The sequence below is a fragment of the Siphateles boraxobius genome, unplaced genomic scaffold (assembly GCF_051911475.1).
Source record: "Siphateles boraxobius isolate OS27281-9 unplaced genomic scaffold, OSU_SipBor_1 22, whole genome shotgun sequence".
In the NCBI taxonomy this organism is placed as follows: domain Eukaryota; kingdom Metazoa; phylum Chordata; class Actinopteri; order Cypriniformes; family Leuciscidae; genus Siphateles; species Siphateles boraxobius.
This window is the reverse complement of record NW_027508833.1, coordinates 4,496,517-4,515,938: the sequence shown is the minus strand read 5'-3', so window position 1 is coordinate 4,515,938 and position 19,422 is coordinate 4,496,517. Positions and strand designations below refer to the sequence as shown.

Genomic DNA, 19,422 nt, shown 5'->3' with positions numbered 1-19,422 from the left:
TTCCCTCACAGACATCATGCTGTTCTAACAGCTCAGTCCACATGAATGGGCCATTTGCTAGGAGTTTGCTTTTCTTATACATGCCTCCGCTGCAGCACTCCGATTCTGTTTAAGTTGGATAATTAGGATTGTTGATTTATTTTTCTGCTTAAAGGAAAATTCGGGTATCATTTACTCACTCTCACGTGCTTTGCAAACTTGTATGACTTACTTTCTTGCATGGAACAATCAGTGAGATGTGAGGTTGAGTAAAGATGACAGAATAATAATTTGTGGCAAAAACATTTTTTTAAAGTCGGCATGAAACGGAAGTTGTGATTTTTTTCCCTATTAAGACGTATATCTGAGTGAAAAGGCTTTTTGAATAAGAAAAAAATGTAGGGCGGGACTTGATTTTGCCTATTGAGAATTGATTGGACGGTTATGGTTTGTTATTAGTGGATCTCATGTGAGTGACAGGTTGATCCGCCCTCGCGCCAGTGAACACATCATCAGAGAAGAGAAGAGGCACATGAATTTAAAAAAAAAGAATGATGTACATGGATAAATTGTTTATAATAAATACTGCGATATTCCATAAAAAAACAAGAATCGTCCATTTTGATTTCATGGTGACTTTAATTTCATTTTGGCCCATTGGAAGTTTATTACATAAAAGTCTATTTTTCCACTGACAAATCAGAGTTTATGTTCTTATTTGGAGTGAATTTTGTCAGTTCACTTTCTCTGGATAATTGAAGCTGAAACACTTTCTTATTGATCACAGCGGGACTCCACTTTTGGCCAACCCTTCCGATCTGCACTCCTCCACGTACTATGACGGCTGCTGAGTCTTTCACACGTTCCTGCTGAATGTGATACCTCCACACGTTTGTAAAGTATTGTAATTAGCCCACACTGTCACCACAGTCTGTCCTGAGCAATTGGGCTTTTGGCGAGGGTTTGACTTCCCTCGTGCTTAAAAAAATGAACAAAATCATTATATTGGTGAATTACACAAAAACTAACAAAGAAAAGGAATGAAGCTTTGTAATATATAAACAGACACACAGTATGACAGCATTTGTCCTACTGCATTAATGATGATGTAAATGTGAATGAATAATGGGAACTACAACAAAAAAACTTCAAAATAGCATATCCGCATTACAGTAATAATGGGAATGGGGGCAAAGTGCTTAAATGTCATGAAAATAATGTCACAAAGCAAAACATAGGTTAAAAATTGCCTTCACTTTGCAATATATAGTTTATGAATGTATGTATGTATGTATGTTTTTATTTATTTGTTAGTTTGTTTTAGGGCCCGTACCATGATAGTAGTTGAACAAACTCAGGGTTACTGGATTAGTTTTGAACTGAGACCATGACGCCGATCAACAACTTTCTCTGTCGACTCAGGCTTAGATCCTGAGGTCATGGAGCGTGTGCACGTGTAAGTGTGACATCAGTAGCAAAAGGCCAATCACATGCCTTCAAATAGAGAAACTGTATAAACTGACTGATATAGCAAGAAATTTTCTTTTTGCTGCGTAAATTAATTTATATACTTCATATTCAGGGGGAATAACTTTATTGCGTCACACATTTTACACGTTGCCCACAGCTGATTGGCTGAATTTCAGTTTGAGATCTCTTACCTGAAACATAACCTGCCACAGTTATATGGCTATGATGAACACTGTTAAAAGCAGAGCCACTTTCATGGGGCCTAAAACCCAGTTGGCACAAACTAAACTGTAACATACCTGGCTAGCTTCATGGTACAGGCCCCAGGTCAAATGTTTATTTAGCACCATGAGAAACAGAATCAGTAAAGGAAACGTTTCAAAGATGTTTTCATCTGTGGACTCAACCTGTGATAGTGGACGATCAGGAGCCTCATTGGCACATTTGTTTTAGAAAAATGTCCTGAAATAAATACTTAACTAAAAATGTTCAAACATTATCAAGCATTATGAGAAGACCTTTAGTTCCAGATCCAGTCCTGGCTCTCTGTGGATTTAAGGAACATAACGATAATAAACGGTCAACCTTCTGTGATTGTATTTGTTATGCTTCTTGCATGAAGACTGATCCTTCTTAATTGGAAACAAACAAAAAAAAGCACTGACTCATTTTTGTTTGGTTAAGAGATGTTACGCAATATCTCCAGTTGGAAAAAAAATAGGTTTGCATTTGTAATGAAGGATAAAGTTTATGAGTTCTATGACACTTGGAGATATTTCATGGATTATATTAAAAGTGATATAGCATTCTTTCCATCCAATATTTAGTCAATCAGAAACAAAGGCTCTTATGACACCCTGTTCTGTTTTTTAGGGAAATTGGGGGTTTAAGATATTCTTAAACAATTTAAGGTAAAGTGAGAAGACGTTTTGCAATGTCGTATACATGCGCTTTGAATTCTGTCTCTCTCCTCAAAAAGCAATAAAGAGAATGTTAAAGAAAAACAGAGAAAGAAACAACATGAGTTGATTGTAAGTGTATATTTTAAAATGTTCTCAATTGTCTAAAGAACTTTTCCACATTACCTACCAATAATAAACAAACTAAACCAGAAATCAATAGTCCCTACAGAGGCTATTTGTTTGTTTTTTTAAATACATCAGATTAATTTTAAGAGAATTTTAATTAAACATCTATTTAGAACATCCAGTTCTTGCAATTAATTACTGCAACACTAATCTGCTTTTAATCTGTTAGTTGCACGACAGGCGTGTCCAAAAATTTGCTTCTAAAGTTCTTACATTAATGCCATTTCTGAGGAAAAAAAAAAAAAGCTAGGAACTTTCTGCTTTTGTATGTTGATGAATAACAATGCCGTGTCAATGACTTAAAGATTTCTCAATTGCTCCCACTTGCTGACAGCGTCCTTGGACCACATGTGTGTTGCGTATATAGGCAGGGTTTTTATGAATTACAGCTAACCCGTACACCCCTCCACACGTGCCGGGATGAAGGATCAAAGGCTCGGTCGCTCATTCCATCTTGATGGATAGCAGATGCAAAGAGCTGCTGCTCCTGAACGCCATGTCTGCTTTAGATTTTCGGACTATGACAATATAACATTAGTAGGCATGACTCATGACCAGAGAGAGAATGATTGCGCAACTTCGATCTGTCCCGAATCATAATTTCTTTTCAATTCATATTAACACAGGAAACCTAACTATAACTCAGGATGATCTGAAGAAAATGTTGCGATTTTGTGGGTGGTTGTCGTGGTGTTGTTATGCTGTGTTTCTAGTGCCGTAAGACTAAGATCCCTATCACATTGTTACCAGTTACATTTAGCTCAAAAGAATTTGCATGACTCATAATGACTGTTTCTACAACAGCAAAGTAAGTTAATTATGTTGTTATTACTCAACCTCGGTACGTCTATGAGACTGTGAGCGCTTCATAAAGATCTTTGTGGACGTTGACTCATGTAAGTTATTGCTTCAGGTCACAGGAGTAATGTCACGCTCTGCGTTCATGTGATATTTTACACCACTTCCAAAATGGACACCTAAAGGAGGAAAACCCTGTTTAGCAGCCTCTGATGATCAATGGTTATGGAATATATTTCCATACTATCCTTACTATATCTGCAGTATAGGCTATAAACCCTTGTGAAAAAGAAGTACACTTTAGCATACTTTTTAAAAGTGACCTTTGGCCTATTATGGAAATAATACACAACAAAAGCGGCAACCCTTCAGGCATATACTAAAAAGTTTGTTCCTGAGTTTGTGAATCTTTTTAACGATTCTTTAAAAGAACCGACTCTTAAGAGTCATTTCCCAGACAGCAACATAACGTCAGCCCAGATCCGGCCCACATGCGGATGTGGACCGGATCCAGCCTGTAAAACCGACTACAGATCGCAATGTTTAACTTTCATTCGATGTACATTATAACAGAATAACAATTAACAATAGGGAGAAGAAAGAAAAACATTTACAAAAAAGATTTACAATAATAATAATTTTGAATCTTCATATACAGGATATTTGTTTTTATGTGCAGAGCTAGTGCCAGGAAACACTTCTTGTGGTGCTTCATGTCAGAAATATGTCAATACAAGTTATGCCTACCAACAAACTTGTTCTTTGAATTTGACAACTTACTGTATGCACCCCCATTCTTACACTTGCCCGAACCATTTAGTTCCTCTTTGTAAAAATTGCTTTGGAATATCCTGTCATTGTATGGTGTAGCTGTAGCATTAAAGTCACCATGAAATCAAAATAGATTATTGTTTTTTTATGGAATATTGCTATATTTATACATTAAAAAAACCATGTGCCTTTAATCTTTAAAGGTGCAGTAAGAGATTTCTGGTAAACGCTGTTGATACAATTGATATCACCAAAACAAACCCTCCCTTATTTAAAAGGATCACACCCCTATTTTGATGCAACCGCCGCCACATTCACAGACATATATATATATATGTCACAATAGAGAAGAAAGGACTATCGAAACTTTCGTTTCTTGCGACTTGCTCTCTCAGAAATGACTGGAGTAGCCATAGGTGAGTCCACACACTTTCTGTGTTCACCAGATGTTCCGGTTCTTTACCTCCGTTCCAGTGTATAGGCCTTAATTGATGATAAAAATGACCAGTTATAATATCACGGACAGAGGCAGGTCTGGGATCAGCTGATAGCAGTGTGTTACGGGAGGGAATGGCTGGAATGTGCTGAGACTACACACTAGCGAGTCTGCTGACCTCAGAGCCACACAAAAGTCTTCTTGTTATCCTTTAACTTGTTCTTTACCCTACAATAAAGTCTAAATCATTATATCCACGTGGGATCGAAGAAAAACAAAGGAAAGTGAAAATGTGTGATGTACTTTGAATTGGAAGCATTGTGTGAACATTAACCACAAGTGATTCATTTAAAGGGACAGTACACCTAAAAATCCCATCTAAACGCCCTCCAATGATTCTATCGGTCGCCAGCTCCTTTCATAAAAGAGCAGCTTGTACATTCTAATACATGTACTCATTTTGTGTTCCATAGGAAGAAAAATTATAAATCTATTGGTGTGTCACGGTGACTGAATAATTGCTAATTATAAATAATTGATAATTAAAATAACTGTATTCCTTTGTTGTAATAGTCTGATTTAACCACTATAACTGTTTTCATCTTTCACAAAGAATGAGCAAATGTTCATTATGATAAATACTCTTGCAATCAGACCTATTATGAAACCGTGTAAGATCCTGTCTAAATGATTGATTACTAATAAGGCATTTATTAAAAGATTACCGCCCCCTGCTGTAGTGTTCGAGTCATTACATGTTAATTTTCTCAAACTAAAAAATATTCAAAACTATATTATAAATATATACACTAGTGTTCAAAGGTTCGTCAGCAAGATGTTTTTTTAAATAAAAAAAATCCACAAGAATGCATTACATTGATCAAAAGTGACAGTAAAGACTTTTACATGGTTAGAAAATTATACTTTAGATAAATGCTTTTCTGTTGAATTTTCTATTCGTCAAAGAATCCTAAAACATAGAACTGTTTTCAACATAGGTTTCAAATCAGCATATTACAATGATTTCTGAAGGATCATGTGACACTGAAGGCTGGAGTAATGATGCTGAAAATTCAGCTTTTAAATTATATGACATCATATTAAAATAGAAAAAGATATTCACAATATTACGTTTTTTACTGTATTTATGATCAAATAAACAGCCTAAGTGAGCAGAAGAGACTTCAATCCCAAACTTCTCAACAGTAGTGTTTAATAATAATTGTTTTAAAACTATATACCATAGGAGCAAAAATACATCCAAACTATCTATTTTAAAATTATTAAAACGCACCCAAATGTGTAAGTAATGCTAGTCTACTTTAAAATAAACATTTTAGTTTCTTTGTTGCCCTCCGCCTAAAACTGTAGCTCGCCAAGATAAGAATCTTGTCATCACAATACAAAACACACACTGCATTTTTAAAACAAGCATCCCTTTTATTACTGGTCACCTGTTTCACAAAAAAGGAAATATCAGTGTTAATGAAATTAGCAACAGTACAGAGTGATGAAAACAGATGAGGACGATGCCTCTGTCTGAGCAGCACGTAAAGAATTGCTTGCAATTGACTTAACCCGTCTTTTACCAATGATACCATTATATGCCCCTCATCACAACAGCCCCCAGGAAAACAAATACTAAATTCAGCACAATTAGTCAGGAAAAGCATTTATTGGTTGAAACGTATCTGTTGCACGTGCCTCTGAGTTTAGGGTTTCAAAACAAGAGCTGAAAACACATAGTGAAAGTCAGTAGATCATAACAGTTAATTTTTATATTTAAAACAACACAAATATCCTCGATGTTCTTTATACGAAAGGATAAAAAAAAACTCTCTCGTCAAAGAGAGCTAACAAAAAGTAGTATTCAAAGTATTCGGACTGGAAAAGGGTCAAATGAAACGTCAACGAGTCTAACAGTCTCGTCTATCGGATGCTTTTACTCTTTAAGCCTACTGAATATGAGGAATGCCATGGTAGAGGGGTCGACACAGCATGAGAAAGGATCCGGTTCACTGAGTGCACGTCGTCAGGGGCCGTCAGCACCCTCTAGGAGAACGGGACCCCAGGATGGAGTGTGTGAGGATTGTGGGTTGCTTTAACTGGAGATCAGGTGTAGTAAACAGGGCTGGAATCTGACGGTGGGTTACTCTGGTTTGATGTCATGTGGCTTTATGAGAGCACACTGAAGCCTTCCTCCATTTCATTACAGTTTATAATTAGAGTATAATTTATCCACCTGATCATCCTGAAAGAAAAAGAGAATAAGACACTTGCTTACTATAATTGGGAGAAACAGAATGCTCACTGAATTTACAGTAATCAGATGATAAATTCATTTAGTGTATTTAATGTTGTATGCCACAAAATAAAATAAGTTTTTTATATAGTATGTAATAACCCAGAAAAAGCCAAGTGTAAAATGTTTTAAAATGTGTAATATTGGTATGTTGTCCTTTTTATGCTATTTAACAACAGTGAATTGATCTGAGAGGCACAAGACTAGAATACAGTTCAAATTATTATGATTTTTATTATTTTGAATGATTTAATTTAACTATGTGGAAAGAGAATGTGACAGAGCTTGTAATAAAACTATAATCAACATTAACTTTTTTTTTTCTGAGATGGTGAGAACTGGGGTTTTGAAATGTCGTAAAAGCAACGCAGAGATGGCGTTTTTATAACTCAACAGGTCAGTAAGGTATTTTATTGAACAGAATAAGAGTCATATGTAGCTCTCTAACAGAGATCATAGTAAATCATTATCTATTGTGAAGGTTCATTTCATTATGGTTGTAGCGCTGTGCTTAGTGTTTATAAATGGGTAAAGCTACAGTATCGTCTTCAGCTAGTCAGCTTGAGATCCATCTAAACTGCTTATATCTCTTAAACCTAGTAGTGAATGTTTCATGAGCAGTAGGATAATCTCGCTTCTTTTTTAGTTATGAGAAAGAACCATATTCATCTGCAAAGTCACGCAGAGCCGAAGAAAAAATGTTCTTCTGAAAAATGCATGCAGTTTTGTTTAACAGCTAGAGGGCCAAAAGTCACAGCGTACCATTGAGCGTTTATGTTTTTTTGAGTGCTCATTAATGAAAACCAACGGTTTATAGTCAGTCATTTATATATGTAATATATATATATATATTTTTTTTTTCTTTCTTTCTTTAAAGACCCTACCCTTTCATGTCCCTTGGTAAGCTGTCTGTTGACAGACTGAAGTAGTTCCTGTAGTTCCTGTACTGTCTGATTCAACCCTGCAGTCATCTTCTCCTTACGGTCAAGCTCCTCCTAAGAACATGTAAGAAAGAAAAAAAAATCAGGCAGAAATTTTTACAATTTCACAATGACCATGCTTTCAAAATACATAAGATCAAATCTGATTATTATTCAGATCTAACTTCACTTTTCTCAGCAATTTTGCAATAAACTAATCAATGTACAGTTCTGCTATATTCACTGATACTCAATGGCAACAGTAATTTACTATATATATATATAATTTTATTATTATTTTTCTTTTATACAGTTTTCTCAATTTAATTGAATTTCAGGTGTAAATACCGGTCTTTCCCCAGGTTTAAATAAACTTTACAATTTAATTTTTATACAAATGCTTTATAATTGTATACAGCTATTATATTATAATTCTTAAAATGAACTCTATGAAGTCTGTTCTCCTCAACTCTTCACACGGTGTCCTGGTGGAGTAACCACAGGTGTAGTTCATCACACTGACGTAGTTAGGGTAACCCTGTCCCTAATCCACTAACACCAGACAACCAGAAAGTGTCCACATATTGTTAAACAGTATATACTTCTGTAATCATTGTTTTATCATTTAAAACCTAACACAGTTCTTACCGTTTGCGTGAGGCTGCTGGTCTCTATCAGGTCAGCTTGGTCGGCTTCTTTAACAATCTCTGCCTGAATCCGTTCCAGAGACAGCTGGGCCTGAAAGGAAATAACTTGATTGCAAACAAGCTTTTTAACCATTTTATTGACAGGAAGATCTTCATGCATCAAGCTTTACCTTATAAAGGTCTCCAGCTACTTTCTGACGCTCAGCCTCCTCCGTCTCGAGCCTACACAACGTCTCGGTCAGCTTGGTCTTAAGCTGAATAAAACCCAAGTCAAAAATCACTTTACTGACATAAATCAAAGATGGAGCTGGTAAAGGGATAGTTCACCTAAAAATCAATTATTCACCAACTCTTTTAAAACCTGTATAAATTCACTTTCTTCTGTGGAACACAAAAAGATATCTTTAGAGCAGAATGTCCAAGCTGCTCTTTTCCATACAATAGAAGTAGATAAAAAAAATAAAAAAGATTTTCAGTCTAAGACTTCAGTTTGTTCCTAATACAAAGTTATCGATGGCTTCAGAAGACATGAAATAAAGCGCATGAATATAACAGACTATTTTAATGATACTTTATGATGCTTTATGAGGCCTTTTTGAGCTGGACATCCACTTGAAAGTCCTCATTCCCTTTCATTGTATGGAAGAGAGCAGCTCGGACATTCTGCTAAACATCTCCTTTGGTGTTCCACAGAAGGAGGAAAATTATACAAACCCATAAGAGCTTCGTTCATCTTCGGAACACAAATTAAGATATTTTTGATGAAATCCGAGAGCTGTCTAAACCATCCACAGACTGTAATTCAAGGCCCAGAAAGGCAGTAAAGACACCGTTAAAATAGTCCATGTGACTCCAGCGGTTCAACCTTAATGTTGGGAAGCAATGTGAATAATTTTTGTGCGCAAAAACAAACAGAAATAACGACTTAATTCAACAATCGATTCTCCTCCATACCAGTCTGCTACGTGATTCACGTAAGCACCATAAAGCATGCCTGTGATCATGTGATCGTGCTCAACCAATAGTGAACCAGCGTTCTGCTGTAAAACACGGAAGAGCTGTATTTTGTGAATAGCCCAACAAAGTGAATAGCGTAAGAGAGTGGCAGGGAAGAGAGGAGAGTTTGTTGAATAAAGTCATTATTTTTGCGCACAAAAAGTATTCTCATCGCTTGATAAACTTAAGGTTGAGCCGCTGTAGTCACTATAATTATTTTAATGATGTCTTTACTAACTTTTCTGGGCCGGCAGAATGAAATTGCCTAGAAGTCTATGAATGAGTGATCCAGCTCTCAGATTTCATCAAAAATATCATAATTTGTGTTCCGAAGATGAACGAAGGTCTTACGGGGTTTGAACAACATGAGGGTGAGTAATTATTGACAGAATTAAAATTTTTGGATGAACTATCCCTTTAAGAAATACTGTCAACTGTGTAGAAATCGTGAGGAAATCAATTTAATTTTTCTCTAACACATGAATGTTTGTATTAAAGTCTTGTGACAACTCTCTAATAGCTTATTCAAGTGTGGGCTGACAAAGAAATGGACGTTTAAATTGTGTAAATGTAAGTTTCCTTTACAAATGGGTGAAGCAGGTGATGTCAAAATGTCAAAAACACAAACACTGAGGATTTGACACTAGGTCAGAGAATAAAAGGTTAAAATAAGAACAGACAATGGACAAACATTATACACTAAAATATTTTTTTTTTTAAAAACAACAACAAAAAAACATCAACAACAAACTACCGTTCAAAAGTTTACAGTCGATATATTTTTATTTTTTTTACACATACTTTTGCTCACCATAGCTGCATTTATTTAGTAAAACAATAATATTGTGAAATATTGCTATATTTTAAATTACTTTATTTTAAAATAGAATTTTCAGCAGTCTTCATTACTCCAGTCTTCAGTGTCACATGATTTTTCAGAAATCTCAAGAAACATTTCTTATAAATGTTGAAGACAGTTCTGCTTAACATTTTGCGGAAACTGTTAAATTTGTTCAAAAGGACAGCGCTTATTTTAAATATATTTTTCTGTAAATGTAATCGTCTTTACGGTCACTTTTGATCAGTTTAAATGCACATCATTGCTTAATAAAAGTATAAATATAATCTTGCAGACCCCAATCTTTTGAACAGTAGTGTATGTAACAGACAAGAGCTGAGCCGTTAGGAATGAGTATTTGTGCCTGCAGGACCAAGTTTTAAGCAAAGGTGGCAGTAAGTCAAACTGTGAGAGTAAGGTTTTGGATGACAGATTAACACATAATCTTGGCAAGGTGTATCTGTCATCTCTAATGTTTCATATGATAGGGACTTCATCTTTGTTAAATTGTTAACTCATTAATGAAGCCATGTTTTCATTACTGAAGCATGACAGTGTCATGGTTGGGTTCCTTTAAGAATTCTAATTTACAGCAGACTAAATTAAGAAATTAGAGATAACAGATAGCAACTCCTTGCCGTAAAATTCCAGTCTCTTGAATCAAGTGCCCCCACCCATGTAAGCTCAAGAGCAGAAAGGAAAAGCTACTTCAGTTTAACCATGAGGACAGCTTACCAAATTCAACTCCTCATTCTGCCTGACAGCCTCTGTGTACGAGCCGTCGAATTTGCTTTGCAACTCGGTCAAGAGATCTTTGAGCTGCAATGAAGTTTGAGATATTTGAGGAATGAGCGGGGCTGAAAAACTGGGAGGGGGTTTCGGAGGATGGTGTCTGGATTTGATACAAGAAATGTAGGACTTTCTGTGCCATTTCCAACTTCTAACGTTCTACTGAACAATTGAAAAGCTGGGTTTGGTTTGGTCTATCCTACGGATTTACGCAAGATCAACACTTGTAGGACATGTTCCTGGAGAAACATCCAGGTGAGTTTAACGGGACGTCACACCTGGAGGGCCATACCAGGTTTTCCTCCTTTTCCTGCTAGTTATTTTAGTACCAGTGTATAAGACAGTGATATTTCAAGACCAAACTCAGTATTACTCCTTAGGGACGGGATGTCCAAACCTGCTCCTGAAGGGCCAGTGTCCTGCAGAGTTTAGCTCCAGCTCGCCTCAACACACCTGTCTGGAAGTTTCTGGTATCCCTAGTAAGATCTTGATTAGCTGGTACAAGTGTGTGTAATCGGGGTTGGAGCTAAACTTTACAGGACAGTGGGCCTCGAGGAGAAGGATTGGACACCCCTGTCTTAGGGCGTGTTCACACTTTTAGTTCAGTTCTCTTGTTTTTTTTTGTTCCGGACCAAAAAAGAAAATATTAAGTCCTGGTTCACATTTTCATTTGTAACACCGAACGTAAAGATATAAAACAAAAAACAGATTTTATGATGTATATTTGGCTCACAAAGAGTATTAAATGCGTAAAGGAGTAAAAACAGCAGCAGAAATTCCTCCGTTGCACACAAAGGAAGATCTGCTGCAATGAGACGGCGGTAAGGACCCCTATACCAAACGGTAATGGCCAACATATGAGAACCAGGTATGCTTAAGCGTTCCGTCCTTTTTACAATCCCATCTTGTGACATCATGTCCTTCACATGGAAGCGGACCGAGATCCACCGTTTCAGGGGTCTTGGTCAGCTTGTTTGGTGCACACCAAGGTTCGGATGGCATGTTCACACTTAAAGGGATCGTTCACCCAAAAACTTGAATTGTCATCACTTACTCACCTGCAAGTTGTTCCAAACCTAGTAGTTTCTTTCTTCAAGTCAATGGGGTCCATCAACTGATTGGTTACCAACATTCTTCAAAATATCTTCTTTTGTGTTCAACAGAAGAAAGAAACTCATAGTTTTGGAACCACATGAGGGTGAGCAAATGATGACAGATTGTTTATTTTTGGGTGAACTGTCCCTTTAAATTAATAGAGCAAATCACACCAGAGTTTGTTTTGCTAGCTTGTATATAGTATGCATCATCAGTAAGGCGTATTGAATTTGATCTATTAAAAATCAATTAATCGGGTGCTGTATATGGTTCGCTAATGCTCAAAACTTTTATACTTTTACATTTTTATTTACAAATAAATATTAATAGCTTGAAACGGGTGGAAAATTGACAGGCCTGTGCTGCAGTTCTATGGATCTTTTACCCTCAAGGGCTCCACGGCAGTCATGTGACTGAAAACTATGAGTTGATAACCAGAGAAAAGAATTTAAATCCCTTACAATGAAAGTAAATGTGGCAATGTTAAAACCCTCTACTTCAAAAGAAGGAACAAGTCGAAAAAAATTTCTCCGGTAATCGACAGCGTGCCATAAACGCTTAGAGGTTCATTTCTATTGAACCCGGAACATTCCTTTAAGACAGTTCTATCCTCAGTCCAAACAATAAAAGCTTTCTACAAAGAGTATTGGGAAGATCATGTGAAGCATGTCATAAAATCATTTATCACTGATAGCTGCTACAGTTTGAACAGAGGATAGATAAGTAGACGCCAACCTTGAAAGCTATAAACAGATTTTAGTTAAGCTGCCAAAACCCAACATGTTAGACATTTAAAAACGACAACCACAAGCAACAAACTAAAACAGAAAAAGAACGAGAGACAGACGTATAAGCATGCATAAAGCTTTGGATTCGTCTTACCTCTCTGACCTCTGACACGTAGGTGGCGCTCTCACGCGCCGCTCTCTCCACTTCAGCCTCGAGCTGCTGTTTGGCTCTCTTTAGCTACAATATATACATTGCAAAGCATTATTCAAATGCATATTCTTCAATTTAGAGCTATTTTGTTTCTCAAATTTATGTGTAAATTGTATTGTGTTGAAGAGCTGATAAAGAGCAGGATCAAACTGAAAGCAAACTCACACTCTCCACATCTCCATCTGAGCTCAGTCTGTCCACTTCCTGTTCCAGTGCAACTACCCTCTGAGTCATCTAAACACGACAGAATAACATCTTTATTTTGCAGCCGAACTAGGTTAATCTCACAAAAACACTAGGTAACAGGCTCCAGAAGCGCACACACAAATACATTTGTATTTTGACTATTATTTTCATGATAATTAAGCACATTTTCAATCCAAATTGCCATTACTACTGCGTGTTTGAAAAATTGTTTGTTTTGTTGGTAAATCATATTCTAAGTGGTTATTTACTTTATAATACAGAGGTTTTATTTACTGTACTACTAAACTAAAATCCTAATATAATAAAAATACAGAGGTTTTCTTTACTGTACTACTAAACTAAAATGCTAATATAATAACAATAATACATAAAACATTTTAAAATGTAAATCTAATGGGCTACCATTCAAAAGTCAGTAAGATTAAGAAATAAATTAATATATTATTTAGCAAGTATGCATTAAATTGATCAAAAGTGACAGAAAAGACAAAGTTACAAAAGATTTAGATTTAAAAAAAAATGCACAACTGTTTTTCCCATTGATAATATGAAATATTTGATAATAATACGTAATATTTCTTGAGCACCAAATTCGCATATTAGAATGATTTCTGAAGGATCATGTGACTGAAGACTGGAGCAATGAGTGTGTGTGTTTTTACAAACCTCTTTGAAATCAGCCTGTGACTGCTCCAGCTTCCCCCTCCAGCGCGTCTCCTCCAGCTCCACGCTGCTCTGTAGCCGCTGCAGGATCCCCTCCTGTGACCCAACACCAAAGAAACCCTCAACATAAACACCACAGAGTCCACTGTGATGCTGACACTGTCCGCTCACCCATTTTAGCTTTTAAAATTGCAGACAGATGCCATGAACACAACTCACCGTCTCTGCTAGCACTTTCTTGTACGTCTCACAGTCTTTCTGTAGAACCTTCTGGGCCTCCTCAGCCTCCTTCAACTTTTCTGCTAAGGCCTGCCCAGAAAACAAACCTTCATCAAGTGCTTGAAATGTTTATGCAACCATTTGATTCATGAATTGCTGGAAATGGTTGATTAGACATTGCCTCTGGATAGGGATGTTGAAATGAATTAACGGACGATAATGCAGTATTAGACCATAATCGATTATAACTTACTGACGTTCCTCTGATATTCTACTCACGCTAGCATAAAATAGCAGAGGGAAGCGAAACAAAAGCGGGTAGTAAAAAATGCATCCACTATTTTAAAGTTTGCGAGTGAGCTCGAGTGTGTGCATGGGCGAGTGTGTGCAAGTCGAGTGCGAGTGTGTGTGTGCGCGTGCGAGTGCGAGTATTTGTGAGCGTTACTGCAACTTAAGTACACTTGACAGTTATGCGCTTTTAGTATTTACAAGTGTTCGCTCTAAATGGTCCTGTCGTCTGCTGTGTTCAGACTTAAGTTTTGTTTGAGGTTTGCTACATTCAGGAAGTGTACTTTCTTGAGACAAATAAAATAAAAAGAGTTCATATTGACTGCTTGCATTCATTGATGAATATGAAGGCATGTGCAGTAATATTGAAAAGTGAGGATGTAACGCATCGTGATATCGAATTGAATCGTGAGACCAGTGACGATTCACACCCATATGTCTTGATGATTTAAAATGCATCTATACCTGGGAGTCTCCAGGCCCTGAGGCATGGACAGAAGACACCTCTCCAGCCGAACTCGCTCTCATGGACGTCTCAAACGTCTGCAGCCACTGCTGGTGATTCTGCACAATGTCAACATACATTAGTGGATTCTGAATGATATGCACATTTGATATGATAATATCTGTGAAAAAGATCTTTGCTGTGCATGTGTGTGTAGTGTGTTAGGGCACCTGGTTGGTGGGCAGTGGCACGTGTGGCAGGAGTCTGTGCAGCAACGCTCTGCAATCCGCCTCCGCTGACTCGAGCAGCTTCTGATGCTCCTGTGCAAAAACACAGACCAAACACTCCATCAATCAAACTGCTTACAACGTGATGTAATTACACTTCAATTAAAAATCACTCCATAATCCACACCACAACTGTGCACAGATCAGTAGAAAACCAGTGGTGCTCCCCAGATTCCCCACAAAAGAGTGAGATTGAGAAAGTAGTTTGTTTTACTTTTTATTTAATCACCCCCACTATAAGCCATTAACTCAAATTTACCACTCACATACATATATGCACACAAATTATACTATTTTGTCCTGGATAATATCCTAAACCAATCCCAGACTAAATTAAGTTATATCTTATTCGTCAGTGAATTTTTTTTTTTTTAAATGCACAACACAGCTGTCATCAAATGAATATTTGTTTGGTGTATACAGGTCCACTTTTTCACCACAACTCGTTTTAAAACTCAATTTTTTATACACGACGTACAAATAAAATAAACTACTAATCTTCTAATGTTATTTTAAGACAATTGTAACTCGCTATACATACAATAAAACACCTTACCATTTCACCTAGAAGGAAACAAACAAATATTAGCCTTTAAAGTCATTTATGTGTTGCATTTCCAAAGAGATAGGATATTCTGAAAACATACTAAAAAATACTGGATTATACATACACTGGAAATATACTAAATTTTATTTATAGACAAGAAAAACAGGATATTTAAAGGGATAACTCCCTAAATTTGTCATAATTCACTCAATGTTGTTCGTTCTTCTGCAGAACACAAAAGACGATATTCTGAAGACTTTTGGTAACCAAACAGTTTTGGCAACGACTGGCTATTCTGTCATCATTTACTAACCCTCCTCTCTTTCCTAACCGTATGACTTTTTCTTTTGTGAAACATAAAAGATATTTTGAGATTTTTCTTTATTTTTTTGAACATAGAATGGAAGTCAGTGGCTGGCAAAACTGTTTTGTCTGAAACTGAACAGTCTTCAAAAAAAAAAAGTGTTCCACAGAAGAACGAACTACATGAGGGTGAGTAAAGGATGACAGTTTTCATTATTTTGGGATGAACTATCCCTTTGAGAACAAAAGTATGAGATTATATTCATTGGGAACTGATTGGATGGCGATTAGTCAGCTTTAGCTACCAGAATGTATCCAGATCATAATAAATAAAATTGCTAAAATAATGTCTACCGAAGCTATCACATTTTGATTAAATCTGAAAAATTCACCAGTGCATGTTATTCCAAAATAAATAATTGGCTTGTTTTTCAATAGAAGATCTCGAACGTGCATTAATAAAAGAAAAAGTCTACATTTTGATTGCAAGTTGGCTTTAAAGACCGAATAAAAGACTACTTTTGCATTATTTTTAGAATGAATTTAATTGAACTGAAGAGATCACAGAAGTCTGGCAAAGGCTGAGTTTGTACAGCAGGTGCAGGCCTGGGATTCGTACAGCTGGAGATGACTAAGAGCAGATGTCCACAAACCGGACAGTTCATGCTTGACTACTGACAGCAAGCCGAGCCACAGTAGAATTACTAATGATGTAAGCAAAGCTAGTTATAGCTTCAGGACCGTTTATAGAGCCACTGGTTTCTCTATGCTGTGACGTAGGGGTTAACTCAAATGGCTCGCTACATTTAGATGACCGAACAACCCAGGAGGAGACGTCAAGCTAAAGGGGCAGGAGTTTCTGATTACTGATTGGTCTACACACCTGGCAGGAGGAGAATGATGGTGAGACCATAAAAGGTGTTGGGAAAGAGGAAAAACTGGATGGATGCAACCCAACTAATGGAGAACAAGATGTACATTGTTCGAGATTTGACCATTTTCTTCCTGATTTTGCTGATGTCATAAATAGTTCTCTGAATAGATTGTGATAAGATGTAAATTGGTGCTGACTGAATGGTGGAAATCAAGTGGTGATCAGCATGCTTGGAAAGAAGAAATCAAAGGATGTCGAATAACAGGATATCATTAATGGATGATTAAATGAAACGTTGGGGATAAAATGATTCCTAATCTAAATAAATAAATTAATAAAAATAGCTGCAGACTCATTTCAGGTGTCTTGTTTAAAACAATTCTATAAACACACACACACACAGGAGAATTTAAAAAAACCAAACAGCAAGATCCAGCCAAAATTTCTAAGCAAATTTCAAAGCTTTTCGCTCACAGATTTGAAGATTTTTACAGCTCCCAGCATTCAACATAGCGCATTAGTAGCATGCAGCTGAGCAGTTCAGAGTTATGAAATGAGTATGCAGCCAGTCATGAGGAAGTTAATTAGGAATGAGAACTTCACTGGTCAATAAATGGCTTATTGGAGATGCTTTGATTTGACTCTAGAGTAAAGTAGTTTGGGAGTTGTGGTGCGAACCTTGGAGCTCTTGGTGAGTTTTCCCTGAAGTATGGTCTCGGTGGCTGACAGCGCCTCCATAGCGCTCCAGTTTTTCTCCCGTAGCTCCTAGTCAGTTTCAGAGAAACACCACTTTCAGTTCAGCCTAAACTCTTGCCAAAAAAATGATTGCCCCATTCATGTAAAGAACAATGTGTACAGTTCCAAGACCCAACCAAGGTACTTCCATGTACCATTGATTTACACGGACATTCAAAGACCACAAACACCGAGCAACAGCATAACCATTTTGAATGGTTTATGAATGTTAATAAACAGTTTAAATTCCCTAACAGTGACCAAAATCATCCCGTAATTCAAGAATTACAAGGGGAAAAAGAAAATGTGCCATGAAGAATGTTTAGCTAAAAAGCGGTGGAAAATGCAGGATTATTTAAACTGACATTATATCAAATCCAAAATAAATAAATAAATAAATATCTAAATAAAATAAAACAAAATGTATTGAGCTGATGTACACAAGTCTTTCTAGACCATCTAAACCAGTGGTTCTCAACTTTTTTACTCAATGGCTTTTCCCATAACTTTTCCAGTTGTTCAAGGATTTTTACTCAATTTCCACTTGATGAAATATTTCAGATCAATGCACGACTACTGTAGGACAATATTTATTCATGAAATGGCCCATGGAGACTTTTAGCAATTTACATAACTTTTTCCTCATATCAAGACATTGCATTTTTACATTTTTAGCGGTTTCATCTTATTTTAATACTTAATTTTGTTTTAATTTAAATAATTTTCCAAAATAATTCTTAAAGTTTGCTAAGGCCTGTGGTTGAGAAGGACCGACTTCCCAATTTTTCTCAATGTTTTTCTTTCATACTGATATCAGCTTTGGTGTGGAATTTTTGTATGTAATGCTTTGCTAACAAGACAAACAATTATATTTCTTGAAGGTGTATTTGGTAATTTTGTTTGTGTGGCCGATATGAGACGTTACACTGACACCTACTGGTGTGGATGTAGCATAACAAAAGCCAAAGTTGCAAATTTCAGAATACCCTATTAGCTGATCAATTTCTTTCTTCAACAAAGTGTCAGACAATGTGGGGACAATGCATCAAGATAAAGTGCGTAGTATTCAGCTTCACATATCTAAATATGGGTGCCTCTACGATGGGGGACCACCCATATGTAAAAGCTTTTTTTTAGGTCACTGGCATTAAAATTTCATGTAAGTGTACTGTATTTTCCAGGAAAAAGACACGCCTGAATTTAAGTCACACAGGGTAAAAAACAAAGATAGGAGAATGAAAAAGTTGCATTGGTGTATGAGTCGCATTTCCTTGTTACGCTGAGCAACATTTATTGTCATTTACTGAAAAGAAAAAAAAAATACCAAAAAAAGACTAATTTACTAGCAAAAAAGACAGATGTTGAAACGTTAGGAAGAGAAGAAAGAGATTCCACGTGTAGCCTGGTGGAATACTGCTAAAATCGTGGAAAATCAGGTGAGCAGCAAACCAAACAGACATTGATTGCAATGCTAGAACTGACGTGCTATGTGTGTGTATATTTGTGTGTACTTGGTGTGCTTGACATTAATTGCATTACATAAGTCGCTTTGGAATAAGTGACAGTATGCTTCTGTCTGATTATGACCTACTGGAAAACACTGAACTCTTTAGTTTACTTATAAATAATATAAACAAATATTTATATATATTTAAATATGCATATTTAAATATTTCACACATTTTCAAATGTGTTTTTATTTTATTATGGGGTTAAATTTACATAGTGCACACCTCTGATGCAGAAACTGGCACTATATTTTTTTCCAGGTCATAATAATAACAAA

General features: G+C 36.4%; 1 protein-coding gene across 16 annotated transcripts in view; it reads right to left on the bottom strand.

The window, feature by feature from the left end:
* Positions 1–5,961: 5,961 nt before the first annotated feature.
* ktn1 (kinectin 1) overlaps positions 5,962–19,422 on the bottom strand; it is a 39,685-nt gene continuing 26,224 nt past the window's right edge. For 4 of the 16 annotated variants that reach the window (XM_077238404.1, XM_077238406.1, XM_077238405.1 and 1 more), the window contains exons 25-36: positions 17,580–17,666; positions 15,121–15,210; positions 14,911–15,009; positions 14,158–14,247; positions 13,942–14,034; positions 13,234–13,302; positions 13,012–13,095; positions 10,981–11,064; positions 8,582–8,665; positions 8,413–8,502; positions 7,729–7,839; positions 5,962–6,793 (exon numbers count right to left, since the gene is read on the bottom strand). In XM_077238404.1, the coding sequence (XP_077094519.1) occupies positions 6,752–6,793; positions 7,729–7,839; positions 8,413–8,502; positions 8,582–8,665; positions 10,981–11,064; positions 13,012–13,095; positions 13,234–13,302; positions 13,942–14,034; positions 14,158–14,247; positions 14,911–15,009; positions 15,121–15,210; positions 17,580–17,666 (1,023 nt within the window). In that variant the 3' untranslated portion in view covers positions 5,962–6,751. The remainder of the gene's footprint in view (positions 6,794–7,728; positions 7,840–8,412; positions 8,503–8,581; positions 8,666–10,980; positions 11,065–13,011; positions 13,096–13,233; positions 13,303–13,941; positions 14,035–14,157; positions 14,248–14,910; positions 15,010–15,120; positions 15,211–17,579; positions 17,667–19,422) is intronic. The other 12 variants (XM_077238409.1, XM_077238410.1, XM_077238412.1 and 9 more) reach the window with 3 other exon arrangements.